We start from the raw sequence: 17,408 nt of genomic DNA on the forward strand, positions 1-17,408 counted from the left end.
TCTGTGAAGCACATGGCAGACCGCCGCCTTCTTCCTTCTTCTGTATTTTTGCACGTGAGCACCGTCGTTCTGTGTTTTCAAAATATTTTGCTATGGGAAAAGCAAAGAAAATCAAAGTTTCCAAAAGCGAAACGCGCAGATCAGATTTAGAGACTCAGCTAGATGACGATAAATTTGCCAAACCTCGAGGAAGAGTGAAAACAAAGCGGCCTCGTCAAGATGACGACGATGAGGTTAGATCATATTTTTCTTTTTTTAATACATAACAACAAACTTTCTAATTTTTTGATGCAAATAAAATGCAAGTTTAACACCAAGAATATAATTAAATTTATCTCGAATTTCAGTTCGTCGACTCCTCGTTGTCCAAAAAAATTTTGGGACAAGCGATGCGTCAAAAACGAGAGGAGGAAGGCGTTGAAAAAGACGAGCCACCAGGCCCTTTGGACACAAGTTTAGGACAATTTGAAGTTGAAGAGTACGACGAGAGTGAAGATGATTTGCAGGGGGACGACTTTTGTGACAAAATTGTATGCCATGACGTATTGTTTATATGTACAAATTAATTAATCACTTGCTCTGATATTGACAGGAGGTTGACGAGGAAGAGGAGAGAGTGATGGACATGTTTTTGAACAAGAGTGCAGTGCCTCAGAGAACCCTGGCTGACATAATTATGGTCAAGATAAATGAGAAGCAAACTGAATTGAAATCGCAGTGTTCGGACGCAGGAGGTTTGTCAATCAATTACGCTTCAAGTTTTAAGTAAATGATTTATAAAATTCTCAGCTCTTCAACTGCAAGACATAAACCCAAGAGTGAGGGAAATGTACCAAAGTGTTGGAGAGGTCCTGTCCAAATACAGAAGTGGAAAACTGCCAAAGGCATTCAAAGTGATTCCCAATCTCAAGAACTGGGAGCAAATTCTATACTTGACAAGTTCGTATTTGGAAGTTAATTCGTATAAATTGCTATTCATTTTATGTGCAGATCCAGAAAGGTGGAGCGCTTCTGCCATGTATCAAGCTACAAGAATTTTTGCCTCGAATCTAACTGAGAAAATGACCCAGCGATTCTACAACTTGGTTCTTCTTCCCCGTGTTCGAGACGACATTAGCGAATACAAACGACTCAACTTCCATTTGTATCAGGCCCTACGAAAGGCACTTTTCAAACCAGGCGCTTTTATGAAGGGAATGCTCATTCCCATGTGCGAGGTGTGTAGACCACGTTATCTGCTTTAGGTTGTAATTAAAAAAAAAAAAAATCCAATAGAGTGGAACATGCACCCTCCGAGAGGCTATTATCGTGGGATCAGTTTTGGCCCGGAATTCCATCCCTCTTCTCCATTCGGCCGCTGCCATGCTGAAGCTTGCAGAAATGGAGTACACGGGAACGACGTCCGTTTTCATAAGGATTCTGCTCGACAAGAAATACGCCCTGCCGTACAGAGTGATTGATTCCCTAGTGTTTCACTTCTTAAGGTAGTGTTGAGATGTGATTTGAAATTTAATTTAATAAAAAAAAATGATGCAGGTTTTCAAGGGATTCTCGATAATTGCCAGTTTGTAGCACCAGTCTTTGCTCACTTCTGTTCAGAGGTACAAAGGTGACATCAGCTCTGAGCAGAAAAAAGGACTCCTTGAATTACTGAGGAGCCAAACCAAACATCAGTGCCGAGGTTTGAAGAGAGCTGCAGAGCGCCAAGTGCAGATATTTGGAGGTAAAAGAACGAGAACCTATGGAGAGCTCCTTGTAAATAAATAAAGTAAGAGATCTAATAAATTGAAATTATATTTTAAAAAAAAAGTACAATTTATTGCTAATTTGACCTTTTCCAAACATGATTATAAAATGATTTTTTTTTTTATAGAATTGAAGAGGTCAGGGTTTTCCTTGTAGCAGAAATTGTTTTTTATTTAAAAACAAACAGCTCATCGAATAAAAACAATTTCTGCGACAAGGAAAAGCACGATCTCTTCATTTCCATGATTATCTCCTTGAGAGTCATTTTATTCAAACAGATGATAAATTTAAACAAATTAAAATACCTTATTTGGAATTTTTTTAATTTTATTTACAGTTCATTCTATAAATCTATATTCCTAGGTAGCTTTTGACAAACTGACTAAGTTTTCCAATAACGCAAATTACGGTATAAGCAACCAGGCTAAAGTTAACCAACACATAGATTTCGTTCAACCTTAACTTAACAATAAGTAGACCACCACTCAGAAACTTGACTGCCTGCTTGTCGTCAAAGACTTCTTGTCCTGCTCTTTTCTCTACATTATCAAACTCTCTATTTTCTGAGGCAAAAAAATTTTTTAACTCGTCAAACGCCTTCTTTGCCGATTCCACTGGGTTTAGGATTTTGTTCACCAACTCCTGACTTAGCACAAGGTAGACTCCTGACGTGATTTTGATGTTGGCACCTTTCTGCAAAGTTTGAAAGAAACCCCCCGAACTACACAAGTCCACCACCTCCACCTGCAGGGGTGTCTTTCCTTTCACGTGGAGGTTTAAAAGAAGCTTCAAATCCTCTTCGTCCTCTTCCTGGTTTTGATTTTCTGTGGGTACAAATACTGGTGGTGCAGTTAGCATAGCTTTTAGGCTCTGTTCATTTGACGTTTTGTCTTTATCTGCGTCATGGTTCCAGAATTCAAGCATTGTTTTAAATGAGGTCGAGGCACTCTCTTCAACATTTTTAGGAACATCAGGAACATGAAATTTAATTCTAGTGTCATAGACACTCTTAAGGTAAATTTCTTCTGTAAAACATACCAAAAAGATGTAAGAAAAAGAAAAAAAATTTTGGAAAAGAAAAATACCTCCATCAATGATGTAAGAGCTGCCAATTTTGGGTTCTCCGTAATCCCTAGGCCACGTAGTAAAGCCTCGGACAAAACTGGGAAAGTGTCTCATCTTGATGTGTTGGTAAAGATTTCTTCTGGTTGTGTAGCCGGTTCCGCAGTCATCACAGTAGTAACTGTTTCTGTTTTCGTCCAAGGATACGATGTAACTATGCTTTTTTTCTGTGAATAAGAATTATGTTAATGCAAAATAATATGAAAATGATTTTTTAGAAAATTTAAAACTTACGAGAGTCATAGACAACCATTTTATTAGTGAGCGTCGGCTTCGTCCTTTTATTTGCAGGCTCATCCTGCTCACATAAAACATTTTCATTACTAACAATCTAGCATACATAATATAATAAATTCAATGATATTTAAGAGTGACTATTTCAGTTGGAAGTAATTAAACATAGAAAGAGCTGTGAAAATGTAATAAGCTGAGAGTGCTTTTAGAAAATAATAATAATTATAACTGCTCTCGATCACTAACATTTTCTTCGTATTCTAGATTATCCGTTTCTCCATGACCATCATCAACATAGCTTTCATGACGCTGGTCCTCGCTATTTGTTTCCATAGATGCTTCGGAAACATCTGCCAAAGGATTTGATGGTGCTTCTTTTGTCACATCATTGGCCAACTAAACAAAAAAGGTCGTAAATAAATTCTATAAATATTATAAAATTCTATTTCAACTCGCCGAATGTGACAAGAAGAAATAATGAAGTGGCCATGAGCTTAGATAGGATCAATAATGTAAATGAAAAAAAAGTGAATAAGATAATTGCTCACATTACTTCCGCTTGCTTCATTTGGTATGCAACTTATAATTTTCTTGGTCAACTTGCCAATCACTGACACGTCCTGCAAAAAGCAGAAAAATTATTTAGCATATTATTGTCGAACACACTCTTATTGTCATGTGCATATTAACCAAAGCTACATTATTTATTACCATAAAAAAGCCACACTAACCTGTTTTATTTTGTCTTCGTGCAATGTGCTGTTCAAGAGGGCCATCAAGCTTTGGAGGGTTGACACTGACACTACTGCAAATTTGTCCTGGCTTGCCAAAAGATTTTGGATGGTGTTTTCAACTTGCCTGAAAAATTTGAGATTGAAGTGTGTTCTGCACGCTTTAATGTTTTTATATTGAGGGGTTAATACTATAATCAGTAAGGCTCATATACTAAATTTTCAAAGAGCACGTGCATGTTTAAAAATAGGTCCTTACCAAAAAACAACGACTGCCTTCCTGCTTAATTGACTGTTTCCAAATCGCAGAGTTTTTAATTGGAGCACAAATTTTTCCAGCAAGGACTTTTGCTTCAAAATCATTTTGCTAATAGTTTTGTTTCTGTCGCTACGGGTCAGCACAAGGAGCAGCAAGTCTAGGCCTTGTTCAATTTTTCCCGTACTTGTTCCAGAAGCAGTGACCTTTGAAAATCGTATTTTTAATTTAGTGTGGTTTAAATTTTTTCAAATTTGTACTTTTATATCATACATTTAAAATAAATAATCAGTTATAAAGAAAAGTAAGCAACAAACTAACCTGCAGAACACCAAGGTACATGATTGATTCCTTGTTTGAATCCAGAAATGATTGATCTTTTTGACTGATGTTTTTGAGGCAATCACATATTGAATGAATTAAAGAGGCGTCTTCCAAACTCATGTACGTCTCAAGAAAAATAGGTGTTGCAATTTTAAGAAGGTCCACGATGACACTGTCATTTCCGAGGTCAACTCTGCTCTCCAGCATAAACAAGGCGATTTTCATCTGAGTGATACAGTTTGACTTACACTGAAAAATTGAAAAAAGTTCAGGTTCAGCCAGGTTCAGCTATAGAAGATTTAAAAAACCTTATATTAATACATACATTGTCAGCATTGGTCTTTACAGCTTCAACGAAAAACTTTTGCAATTTGTTCCAATGCTTCATCACCAAATGAGATTCGGTCCTTAAAAAATTATATAAATTTACCATTGAAAAGCATGAAATATATAACTTTTTAACTAATGCAATTGAAAAAATTTAAATTTATGAATCTTAAATGCTTATATTGAATTACTTCAGCAAATGGAAGAAGCGATCATCGTGCAAGTAAACAGGCAAGGTGAACGACATTTTCACAATGTTAGTGATGAAAGTTAATCCGCCATCGTGGTATTGGCTTGTCGTTTCTTTGAAATTTTTGTAGAATTCTTGCATCATTAGTAGAACCTCAATCAAAAGTTGGGGCTCATCTTGCAGCTGACCTTCTAAAAGTTTATTCATCTCCATTTGCAGCAAGTCTCTCTGCTCGGATGACATCTGACGAGATTTAAAAATTTAAATAATGCATTTATAGTTAATTAAAATAATAATAAATACAACTATATTATGTAAAAAAAAACCTACTTTGGTGTAATCAATGGAATTCAATGTTTTTCTCAGCATTGAAACGCCTTTAATTCGTACAATGAGTGGAAGCTGACAATTAAAGATCATTTTGTCCATCGACACTTCTTTTTGAATCAACAGTGAAGACTGGGTGAAAATTATCTGGAAAACACAACAAAATCAGGCATTAACACATTATTATGATATTTGTAATTTAAAAAATAAAGGATTTAAATACATAACGAAAAAATGATCAATACATAAAAGTTTCTCATGAATTTTCTTAAGCTTACACTTAAAAGTTATATTTTATTCATAATAGCACATAGTACTTACTTCACCATGGCTTTGAAGGACTTCACTCTCACTGGTTAGAAGGGCGATTAAAAACTCCTCCATGGTTTCGTCATCCTCGATGGTGTGGCCGCCACAGTCACTAATGATAAGAGGTCCATCCATATTAAAAGTTGCTGCCGCGGCGGCTGCTCTGTCAGGGTGCTCCTCCATACTTTTTCTGTATTGAACAAACAATTAACTATCGGCATACCTGGATTATTTTTTGTTATTACCTTTCACTTAGAGCTCGTCGCTTTTTGGATTTAATTCCTTGTCTATTTTTGACTCAAAGCTCAAAGGGATGCCAAAGGCCAATCTCCTTACTGACGCGCAGGGCAATGACCAATGACGTAAAAAATGGCGAAGTTGTGTGATGTTCGCGCCGTTGACAACAGGTTTGATCTTGTCGTAGGGAGTAGGGGTTTGATTCCTTTTGCTCCTGTCGCTGCTTGTTGTAGCTGGAGTACTACTAGGCTCCCTGTTCAGCACTTCCCTCACTTCTGGTTCTGCCGCTGTTGCCGGTGGCGCAAAAATCACCAACTAGCAAAGGAAAACAATTATTAATATCCATTGATAAATTTAAAATATAAATTTAATGTAAAATTATTGGTTAAAGTTTTCTTCTTGTTTTCTTTTTAGAAACAAATTCTGTCTTTTTTTAAATAAATAGGAATCAAAGAATGTCTTTTAACTTCAGTTAAGGAAAAGAAAACCTACAAAAAAGTATTTTATTGTTTCAATTTATAAAATTCTCTTAATCACGAAGAAATTGGCAGGAAATTTATCATAAAAAAATTAATAAGTATTGAAAATATTATTATAAATATTTTATATAATATTAAAATTTATAGTACAGTATATTCATAATTCGATTAAAATTTTTAATATCACATATTAAAAAAAAGCAAAAATAAATCAAATTTTATAATATTTTTAATACTTAATAATATTACGTTGTATAATATTTCAATACAGTTTTAAAATATTATTAATAAAATACAATTAAACAGATTTGCTCCAAATCTTTTTGACTGCTCACTTTACCTTTTTAAGGGTTTCTTGTGTCCAGACTGGTGAAGGAACAAATCAATGAGATCACTCGAAATCGTGTTGTTGCAAGGGCAATTAGGGGTGACTAGATTAGAGCCAGTGGCTGCAGGCTTTGTGTGGCCGATGGCCAAATTGGAAGACGGCTTAAAAGTGATGGATGAGCTGCGCCCTGTATTATTATTTATGATTATTTATGTTCGAGGGTGGCCGGTGGCCCACAAAGCAATCTACGAGGATAAATAATTTGAGACAATGTTGCTTGCAATAGATGGTGATGGAAAAAATTGTTGGGTATTATTATTTTTCTCAACAATGTTTCATAAATTTCTATAATCTTTACAACTTTTTTAACTCTCACTCATGAATAAATGTTGATTTTTCCCATTAATTAATTATTTAAAATGTTTCTTCAAAAATTTTTCATTGTTAAAAAATTGTTGGAATTTTCCAACAATTGGAAATTTTAGTCTATTGCACACGACACATTTTCGTTGTATAACTGTTGTAGATTTTTTACAAATGAATATTTATAACAAATAAAAATTCATTTTTTTTTTTTAAATTTAATTGCCATTGAAGTATTTTGAGTCATTTTGACTGAGTGATTTTTGCATAAGAAATTAATTTTTTGGATTTTTAGATGTCTCGAGATAAAAAAATATAGAAGTTGCTGATCGCATAACGCCATTAACAGCCTAGTAGGCGTCCACAATTACGCTGAGCGAATTTTCGCATTCCCACGCGAAGTTCATATTGTCACGAGGCCTCTGTCTGACACACTTGCTCTGGGTGACTCGTAGGTGACTGTCCATTTGGGTTTACAACTTTACAGGGATGACGACCATATTGTCTGGTTGATGGCGTCTCGTCGGACACTCTCGTCCAACTGCTCAGCGGTGAGGCGTAAGGCGACGACTATGCGCTGTACGACTCCCTGATGGTGCCTGCTTGGTGACCCGACCTCTGTCCAACTGCACAGCTGGCGAAACTTGTATCTGTCAGAAGGCAGTGTACTGCTGACAGGGCGCCAATACTTGGCTTTACGCTAATCGCTATGTCACTCTGTGACAATATTAAGAGCAAAATTTGTTCCTCGATATTCATTTTATAAAATGCACCAAAATACTTTAAAATTAAAAATTTAAAGAGTCCTTTTTTACAAATGAATATGTCTAAAAGTCTGTTTTTTGGCTACAAAAATTAAGTTCAAGAGCGCCTTTTATTTGCGTAGTCTACTTAAGATATATATATTTTGACAAAGTGCGAGGTTAATTTTGGCGATTATATGGAACACAATTAAAATTTTATTCACTGCTATAATGATTTGATATCTATGCCGTTTTCCCTGTTAGAGTAATAATTCTATCTTGTTCCCCGCGCTATGAATTATGTGGCAGAGTGAACGACAAGCAGCAGCAGCAGCAGCAGCAGCAAATAGCGACGAGAGAAAGAAAAGAGACGCCGCGCTTCGATATATTATTTTTATTATCCTTTATTGACTTATGGTGTGATACTGCGATACTGGGCAGTATTTGCAATGTAGTTTGGTACAACATAAAAAAATTTACAAGTTGGCCGAATAAAATCCAACAATCTCCTTGAAAAAAAAGGAGAACAGAAAGCAGTGTATACATCAACACTGTCCGAATTTTACAAAAAAAAAAAAAATATTATTTTATAATATTTTATAATTGAGGGGGATTATAACTCTGTACTTTATTGTTTCCTAGTAGGCTCAATTCACGCCTTGTGTACTTTAAGTTTATTCCCCGATAATGTATTTCAACCAGTTTTACAGTTAAATTTCCAGCTCGCGAATTCATCGCCAACCTTTGAAAGATAATTAAGGGGTAAATTAGAGAGATCGCAGAGCTGACGCAGAGTAATAATTTAATAAAATGACTCTTTGTCATGGGGCAAAATTAAAAGTGGCCGAGTTTGACAGTGCTGAGCAAATTTTGTTTCCCTTACTAGTATAACGATCAGATTGAATCGCATTAAAGGAAAGCGTCTGATGCCATTCAGCCATCCGTGTAGATGTTGATGAATTAAAATGAAAATAAAGACTTTTGCGGTAGCCACTGTAGGACATCCATCTAAATAATAATAATAATTATCTCCATATAACTATATGGAGATAATTATTATTATTATTTACTGTCGAGCCAAACGCACCTGCAAACGTTGTGATGCAGCACGCTTGACTTATGTGTCTGGCGAGTTGCATACCTCTCCATCATCTTTTGATGATCCAATAGTTTCCTACGTTCATATTTTTTATTTTGCTTATATCATAATATAATTTCATTCATTTACGTAGGAAAGTAAAATTATAATTAATCGAATATCTTAAGTTGTTGAAATAGTGTGGCTCACTCATAATAAAAGATGCAAAAATGTTCATGTTGGTGCGTGTTGCAAAATTTAAACTAATTTAATTTTGCAAGAAGAAATTTCTGGTTCAATTTACCAACACGGTTAAGGTTTAATGAAGTGGAACAGAGAAGTTAATTAAGACCAAATGAAATTAATAAGGATTTTCAAAAGAAAAAGGAAACAAGTTTAGTCTGGTGGCTCTTTTGTATTGGTCAAAATTTGAGCTTTTATTAGATAAATTTAATTTAATTTTGAGAATTACATTTTTTTTACCTGCAGGCACTAAGAGGTTTCCAGGCCCCCGGAGGAAAATAAACTAAGGGTAATCATTTTGAAGGGCACGTAAAATCTGATCTATATCTTTTGAACCCAGATTGAACCACCAAAAACGAAGCCTTCAAACCCTGTGAATTCTTGAAATAGTGAAACGCGTGGTATTTAAGCTTAGATTCAAATGCCAGTTATTAAAATCCAAATAAAGACGGTATCTCAAAACCGTCATAATTGTAAATTTGAAAAACATCAAAATTGATATATTATTATTGCCATGAGGTAGGAAGGAAATCCTCAAAGTCCCCAGCACTTATACTTTCTTCAATAAAAAGTTCACATTTTCCTCAGTATTTCAAACTTTTTAATTTTACACCGGTTTTTCATCTAGCTTGATGATTTATTTTCACCAAGAAAGCAAGCAACATATTTGGTCTTCAGATGGAGGTGAATATCCCTCGCCACTTTGAATACTATTAATTTACATTTATACCAACTTTTACCTACATAATTTGAACCGATATTTCTAGGCGAGATAAAGAAAAGTGATCAATTAAACATAAATATCCCAAAATATTTTAGTGACGAAGTTTGCATAGTAAACAAACATTCAATAAAATGTTTGATGAAAAAAGGACGATTCCCGTTCACAATGATTGATTCCAAGATATTTAATCTTGTCCATTCTGAGGGAATGAAAATAGTGCGATGCAAATTGCAGTCCTCTCCGAACATGCGCTGATCCCTTTCTGCCTTTCATGTTGACGCGGACAGACGCTGTTGAATTTTCATTTATATTGCAGCTAACGAAGGGTTGCGCAGGAAAGTGCGAATTCGCTATTCATTTTTCTCTTTGATATTTTAGAAGTCTCTCCTCTCGGTAGCATACTTTATTTTAAAACCAACAACAAAATTAAACGCACTTTTAAAATTTCACGGACTCAATACTCATCCATCCAATTAGGGGCCCTTCTCGAGGGTGGCCTGAGAACTTGGCACTTCTTCGTAGGTTTGCATATTTTAAATATCCTGGTGCAAAACGACGCAGTGTTGAATGTAATTTAGCTTCGCTGGGCTTGCTGGCACCACCACTTTTTACCTTTTAGATTATTTCCCTGGAGATGTGTCTGTCACTTTTCAGCAACTTAAAGTCCATTGCCCAATAAGGTTCTTTTGAGGAAGAGCAGCGCACTTTCTCACGCATGACAAAATTGAGCACGGGAGAAAATGCTTCCTCCCGGCCTTATTAAGTTTTAACCCTTTATTTCAAACTCGTTGTTGGCCGGAGATGTCGCGCCTTTTTTCCTCGAACCTCCTCAATATCCTGTTTTTGGCACCCGTGAGCTTATTAGGCTCCACAATATCCAGAGGGGGTTATTTATAGTTGAGGTTGACGTCCTTCTAGGATAAACTTTATCCCTTCTTAACTGGATTCTGTACTCCTTTTCTCTCAAGAACATATACACAACACAATGTCAAATTAATCTCTCTCGCAGTCGCGATTAATACGGCGTCTTCTTAAATCATATTTATTAGAATGGAAGATCTGCCGAATTAAAGGGAACTAATCATGTGTGCGTGCGTGTGTGTGGTGTGATTAGCATTAATCGTAAGCAAATTGTTTCCAAATTAATTCTCCCTAATTAATCTCACCGAAATAGATAATGACTGCGCGCCCAATCCAAACGCTTCCGCGCCTCCGTGAATTTCGCGAGCTGATATTCCCTCCGTTCAATATATGCGCCCCTTCAAAATATATTTAAGAAGATAGTAATTACACAAGGAATTCGACTAAATTAATTCGCGGCTGACATCGGCTCATGCCGGAGCGATAGCGAGCGAGTTGTCCGTGCCGGTCTACCCCATGGCGAGATTCGAACGTCCGGTTGTCCCACGAGAAGATGATGCGCGAGATCAACTTCGAAAGCCCCTTGCTCTCCCTGACTCCGCCTTTTTATACTCTCCGGCAACCCCCGTTTTTTCCGCATAAAAATAAATTATTCCGTCGCAGTGTCCTTCGCGTGCTTTTTAAGAATTAAATATTTTGCACATCTTGAGCTAAATGCCGTGCGTGGATTATCAAGAATCAAGAAGATTAAATTTTCCACTTTTCTCGGGTTGCCGAAAATCATTTGGCAAGCCCTCCATGGGGCGCCTCGGCGTCTTCATGACTACACTCATTTGCATATAATAAAAAGTGTCGGCACTTTGACCAACCCTCTTTTTTCCTAGTTACGAGAGTGGCAAGCCGAGCACGCGCTGGCCTACTTGCCCCATGCAGGCCATGCATCATCTCTAGTCAGCATGCCATTGCTCGAGTCTCGCCTAATTATCTGCAAAAGCCCGCAGTGCGTAAGCGACCGTGGGCTTCGACCTCGAGGACTCCGCAGCGTGTCGTGCCTACTCGCCGCATGTGCCACTGCTGCGTCACCTAACTATTTCCGCGCCCTTATTCGAGAAACTCTCAATGTAATCTGCCCTTCTTTAATCTTAATGAATTTAATTTAACTTCTAAAAAACTTGTCAAATTTTAGCTTGTTCTCTAATTTAAAAGTGATTATGGCAGATTTTTTTATTTTGACCCACCTTTGGGATGGGTCAACCGATTTGGATAAAATTTGGCCGGCCGATTCCATTAAGTGTATAGAGATAAAGTTTGGAAGGATTTTGAAAATTCTCAAAATTGCCTACTTAACAGGGCTCAAAGTTGGGCATTTTTTTAAAAGGAGATTGTGCTCCAAGTAACGTCAAAATTAAAAATATTCTTCTTAGTGGTTAATTTTAAAAACGAAAGGATTAGATTTCACTTGCGGATTTTTTTTTACAGCGATGAAATTTAATCCTTACGTTTTTAAAAATTTCATCTATGAAGTTTTTTTTTTAATTATAACGTCACTCGTGTTGTGTGGTCTTGGTATAAGAAAATCAAGAGTGCTTTAAGAAACGTCAAATTTAAAATTATTCTACTTAGTGGTAATTTTTAAAAACGAAAGGATTAGATTTCACTTGCGAATTTTTTTTTACAGCGATGAAATTAAATCCTTACGTTTTTAAAAATTTCATCTATGAAGTTTTTTTTTAATTATAACGTCACTCGCGTTGTGTGGTCTTGGTATAAGAAAACCAAGAGTGCTGCAAGTAACGTCAAATTTAAAATTATTCTACTTAGTGGTTATTTTTAAAAACGAAAGGATTAGATTTCACTTGCGGATTTTTTTTACAGCGATGAAATTTAATACTTAAGTTTTTTAAAATTTCATTTATGAAGATTTTTTTTAATTATAACGTCACTCGCGTTGTGTGGTCTTGGTATAAGAAAATCAAGAGTGCTCCAAGTAACGTCAAATTTAAAATTATTCTACTTAGTGGTTATTTTTAAAAACGAAAGGATTAGATTTCACTTGCGGATTTTTTTTTACAGCGATGAAATTTAATCCTTACGTTTTTAAAAATTTCATCTATGAAGTTTTTTTTAATTATAACGTCACTCGCGTTGTGTGGTCTTGGTATAAGAAAATCAAGAGTGCTCCAAGTAACGTCAAATTTAAAATTATTCTACTTAGTGGTTATTTTTAAAAACGAAAGGATTAGATTTCACTTGCGGATTTTTTTTTACAGCGATGAAATTTAATCCTTACGTTTTTAAAAATTTCATCTATGAAGTTTTTTTTAATTATAACGTCACTCGCGTTGTGTGGTCTTGGTATAAGAAAATCAAGAGTGCTCCAAGTAACGTCAAATTTAAAATTATTCTACTTAGTGGTTATTTTTAAAAACGAAAGGATTAGATTTCACTTGCGGATTTTTTTTTACAGCGATGAAATTTAATCCTTAAGTTTTTAAAAATTTCATCTATGAAGATTTTTTTTAATTATAACGTCACTCGCGTTGTGTGGTCTTGGTATAAGAAAATCAAGAGTGCTTTAAGTAACGTCAAATTTAAAATTATTCTACTTAGTGGTTATTTTTAAAAACGAAAGGATTAGATTTCACTTGCGGATTTTTTTTTACAGCGATGAAATTTAATCCTTACGTTTTTAAAAATTTCATCTATGAAGTTTTTTTTAAATTATAACGTCACTCGCGTTGTGTGGTCTTTGTATAAGAAAATCAAGAGTGCTCCAAGTATCGTCAAATTTAAAATTATTCTACTTAGTGGTTATTTTTAAAAACGAAAGGATTAGATTTCACTTGCGGATTTTTTTTTACAGCGATGAAATTTAATCCTTACGTTTTTAAAAATTTCATCTATGAAGTTTTTTTTTAAATTATAACGTCACTCGCGTTGTGTGGTCTTGGTATAAGAAAATCAAGAGTGCTCCAAGTAACTTCAAAAAATATTTCTCTTAGTGGTTATTTTTAAAAACGAAAGGATTAGATTTCATTTGCGGATTTTTTTTTACAGCGATGAAATTTAATCCTTAAGTTTTTAAAAATTTCATCTATGAAGATTTTTTTTAATTATAACGTCACTCGCGTTGTGTGGTCTTTGTATAAGAAAATCAAGAGTGCTCCAAGTATCGTCAAATTTAAAATTATTCTACTTAGTGGTTATTTTTAAAAACGAAAGGATTAGATTTCACTTGCGGATTTTTTTTTACAGCGATGAAATTTAATCCTTACGTTTTTAAAAATTTCATCTATGAAGTTTTTTTTTAAATTATAACGTCACTCGCGTTGTGTGGTCTTGGTATAAGAAAATCAAGAGTGCTCCAAGTAACTTCAAAAAATATTTCTCTTAGTGGTTATTTTTAAAAACGAAAGGATTAGATTTCACTTGCGGATTTTTTTTTACAGCGATGAAATTTAATCCTTGCGTTTTTAAAAATTTCATCTATGAAGTTTTTTTTTAATTATAACGTCACTAGCGTTGTGTTGTCTTGGTATAAGAAAATCAAGAGTGCTCCAAGTAACTTCAAAAAATATTTCTCTTAGTGGTTATTTTTAAAAACGAAAGGATTAGATTTCAATTGCGGATTTTTTTTTACAGCGATGAAATTTAATCCTTAAGTTTTTAAAAATTTCATCTATGAAGATTTTTTTTAATTATAACGTCACTCGCGTTGTGTGGTCTTGGTATAAGAAAATCAAGAGTGCTCCAAGTAACGTCAAATTTAAAATTATTCTACTTAGTGGTTATTTTTAAAAACGAAAGGATTAGATTTCACTTGCGGATTTTTTTTTACAGCGATGAAATTTAATCCTTAAGTTTTTAAAAATTTCATCTATGAAGATTTTTTTTAATTATAACGTCACTCGCGTTGTGTGGTCTTGGTATAAGAAAATCAAGAGTGCTCCAAGTAACTTCAAAAAATATTTCTCTTAGTGGTTATTTTTAAAAACGAAAGGATTAGATTTCAATTGCGGATTTTTTTTTACAGCGATGAAATTTAATCCTTAAGTTTTTAAAAATTTCATCTATGAAGATTTTTTTTAATTATAACGTCACTCGCGTTGTGTGGTCTTGGTATAAGAAAATCAAGAGTGCTCCAAGTAACGTCAAATTTAAAATTATTCTACTTAGTGGTTATTTTTAAAAACGAAAGGATTAGATTTCACTTGCGGATTTTTTTTTACAGCGATGAAATTTAATCCTTAAGTTTTTAAAAATTTCATCTATGAAGTTTTTTTTAAATTATAACGTCACTCGCGTTGTGTGGTCTTGGTATAAGAAAACCAAGAGTGCTCCAAGTAACGTCAAATTTAAAATTATTCTACTTATTGGTTATTTTTAAAAACGAAAGGATTAGATTTCACTTGCGGATTTTTTTTTACAGCGATGAAATTTAATCCTTAAGTTTTTTAAAATTTCATATATGAAGATTTTTTTTAATTATAACGTCACTCGCGTTGTGTGGTCTTGGTATAAGAAAATCAAGAGTGCTCCAAGTAACGTCAAATTTAAAATTATTCTACTTAGTGGTTATTTTTAAAAACGAAAGGATTAGATTTCACTTGCGGATTTTTTTTTACAGCGATGAAATTTAATCCTTAAGTTTTTAAAAATTTCATCTATGAAGATTTTTTTTAATTATAACGTCACTCGCGTTGTGTGGTCTTGGTATAAGAAAATCAAGAGTGCTCCAAGTAACGTCAAATTTAAAATTATTCTACTTAGTGGTTATTTTTAAAAACGAAAGGATTAGATTTCACTTGCGGATTTTTTTTTACAGCGATGAAATTTAATCCTTAAGTTTTTTAAAATTTCATATATGAAGATTTTTTTTAATTATAACGTCACTCGCGTTGTGTGGTCTTGGTATAAGAAAATCAAGAGTGCTCCAAGTAACGTCAAATTTAAAATTATTCTACTTAGTGGTTATTTTTAAAAACGAAAGGATTAGATTTCACTTGCGGATTTTTTTTTACAGCGATGAAATTTAATCCTTACGTTTTTAAAAATTTCATCTATGAAGTTTTTTTTAATTATAACGTCACTCGCGTTGTGTGGTCTTGGTATAAGAAAATCAAGAGTGCTTAAAGTAACGTCAAATTTAAAATTATTCTACTTAGTGGTTATTTTTAAAAACGAAAGGATTAGATTTCACTTGCGGATTTTTTTTTACAGCGATGAAATTTAATCCTTACGTTTTTAAAAATTTCATCTATGAAGTTTTTTTTAATTATAACGTCACTCGCGTTGTGTGGTCTTGGTATAAGAAAATCAAGAGTGCTCCAAGTAACGTCAAATTTAAAATTATTCTACTTAGTGGTTATTTTTAAAAACGAAAGGATTAGATTTCACTTGCGGATTTTTTTTTACAGCGATGAAATTTAATCCTTACGTTTTTTAAAAATTTCATCTATGAAGTTTTTTTTAATTATAACGTCACTCGCGTTGTGTGGTCTTGGTATAAGAAAACCAAGAGTGCTCCAAGTAACGTCAAATTTAAAATTATTCTACTTAGTGGTTATTTTTAAAAACGAAAGGATTAGATTTCACTTGCGGATTTTTTTTTACAGCGATGAAATTTAATCCTTACGTTTTTAAAAATTTCATCTATGAAGTTTTTTTTAATTATAACGTCACTCGCGTTGTGTGGTCTTGGTATAAGAAAACCAAGAGTGCTCCAAGTAACGTCAAATTTAAAATTATTCTACTTAGTGGTTATTTTTAAAAACGAAAGGATTAGATTTCACTTGCGGATTTTTTTTTACAGCGATGAAATTTAATCCTTACGTTTTTAAAAATTTCATCTATGAAGTTTTTTTTAATTATAACGTCACTCGCGTTGTGTGGTCTTGGTATAAGAAAATCAAGAGTGCTCCAAGTAACGTCAAATTTAAAATTATTCTACTTTGTGGTTATTTTTAAAAACGAAAGGATTAGATTTCACTTGCGGATTTTTTTTTACAGCGATGAAATTTAATCCTTACGTTTTTAAAAATTTCATCTATGAAGTTTTTTTTAATTATAACGTCACTAGCGTTGTGTGGTCTTGGTATAAGAAAATCAAGAGTGCTTAAAGTAACGTCAAATTTAAAATTATTCTACTTAGTGGTTATTTTTCAAAACGAAAGGATTAGATTTCACTTGCGGATTTTTTTTTACAGCGATGAAATTTAATCCTTACGTTTTTAAAAATTTCATCTATGAAGTTTTTTTTTAATTATAACGTCACTCGCGTTGTGTGGTCTTGGTATAAGAAAATCAAGAGTGCTCCAAGTAACGTCAAATTTAAAATTATTCTACTTTGTGGTTATTTTTAAAAACGAAAGGATTAGATTTCACTTGCGGATTTTTTTTTACAGCGATGAAATTTAATCCTTACGTTTTTAAAAATTTCATCTATGAAGTTTTTTTTAATTATAACGTCACTCGCGTTGTGTGGTCTTGGTATAAGAAAACCAAGAGTGCTCCAAGTAACGTCAAATTTAAAATTATTCTACTTAGTGGTTATTTTTAAAAACGAAAGGATTAGATTTCACTTGCGGATTTTTTTTTACAGCGATGAAATTTAATCCTTAAGTTTTTAAAAATTTCATCTATGAAGATTTTTTTTAATTATAACGTCACTCGCGTTGTGTGGTCTTGGTATAAGAAAATCAAGAGTGCTTAAAGTAACGTCAAATTTAAAATTATTCTACTTAGTGGTTATTTTTAAAAACGAAAGGATTAGATTTCACTTGCGGA

General features: G+C 33.7%; 2 protein-coding genes across 2 annotated transcripts; one reads left to right on the forward strand and one right to left on the reverse strand.

The window, feature by feature from the left end:
* The first annotated feature begins 18 nt into the window (after nt 1-18).
* Nucleotides 19-1,786, forward strand: LOC132198768 (bystin-like). Its single transcript, XM_059622981.1, has 7 exons — nt 19-233; nt 348-530; nt 593-734; nt 790-939; nt 991-1,217; nt 1,276-1,484; nt 1,537-1,786. Exons 1-7 carry the CDS (start codon nt 93-95, stop codon nt 1,556-1,558), a joined length of 1,074 nt encoding a protein of 357 aa, XP_059478964.1. The 5' UTR covers nt 19-92; the 3' UTR covers nt 1,559-1,786.
* A 311-nt stretch (nt 1,787-2,097) lies between these two features.
* On the reverse strand, nt 2,098-5,583 carry LOC132199025 (uncharacterized). Its single transcript, XM_059623399.1, has 12 exons — nt 5,579-5,583; nt 5,261-5,404; nt 4,932-5,173; nt 4,739-4,820; nt 4,411-4,662; nt 4,093-4,295; nt 3,834-3,960; nt 3,651-3,722; nt 3,349-3,498; nt 3,103-3,166; nt 2,832-3,035; nt 2,098-2,771 (listed from the first exon to the last, which is right to left on the reverse strand). The coding sequence occupies exons 2-12, from the start codon at nt 5,357-5,359 to the stop codon at nt 2,098-2,100; spliced, it is 2,169 nt and encodes a 722-aa protein (XP_059479382.1). The 5' UTR covers nt 5,360-5,404; nt 5,579-5,583.
* Between the last annotated feature and the right edge of the window lie 11,825 nt (nt 5,584-17,408).

The sequence above is a fragment of the Neocloeon triangulifer genome, unplaced genomic scaffold (genome assembly GCF_031216515.1).
Source record: "Neocloeon triangulifer isolate White Clay Creek 2 clone unplaced genomic scaffold, ASM3121651v1 ptg000013l, whole genome shotgun sequence".
NCBI classification, from domain to species: domain Eukaryota; kingdom Metazoa; phylum Arthropoda; class Insecta; order Ephemeroptera; family Baetidae; genus Neocloeon; species Neocloeon triangulifer.

What these genes read in the sequence shown, in the direction of transcription:
- LOC132198768 (XM_059622981.1), top strand. Translation starts at nt 93, where the DNA reads ATGGGAAAAGCAAAGAAAATCAAAGTTTCCAAAAGCGAAACGCGCAGA. An exon ending in GTCAAGATGACGACGATGAG is followed by an intron (nt 234 to 347) that starts GTTAGATCATAT and finishes CTCGAATTTCAG; the next exon opens with TTCGTCGACTCCTCGTTGTC. An exon ending in GCAAATTCTATACTTGACAA is followed by an intron (nt 940 to 990) that starts GTTCGTATTTGG and finishes TTTTATGTGCAG; the next exon opens with ATCCAGAAAGGTGGAGCGCT.
- LOC132199025 (XM_059623399.1), bottom strand. Translation starts at nt 5,359, where the DNA reads ATGGACAAAATGATCTTTAATTGTCAGCTTCCACTCATTGTACGAATT. An exon ending in TAAAGACCAATGCTGACAAT is followed by an intron (nt 4,663 to 4,738) that starts GTATGTATTAAT and finishes TCAATTTTTCAG; the next exon opens with TGTAAGTCAAACTGTATCAC. An exon ending in CTCTTACATCATTGATGGAG is followed by an intron (nt 2,772 to 2,831) that starts GTATTTTTCTTT and finishes TATGTTTTACAG; the next exon opens with AAGAAATTTACCTTAAGAGT.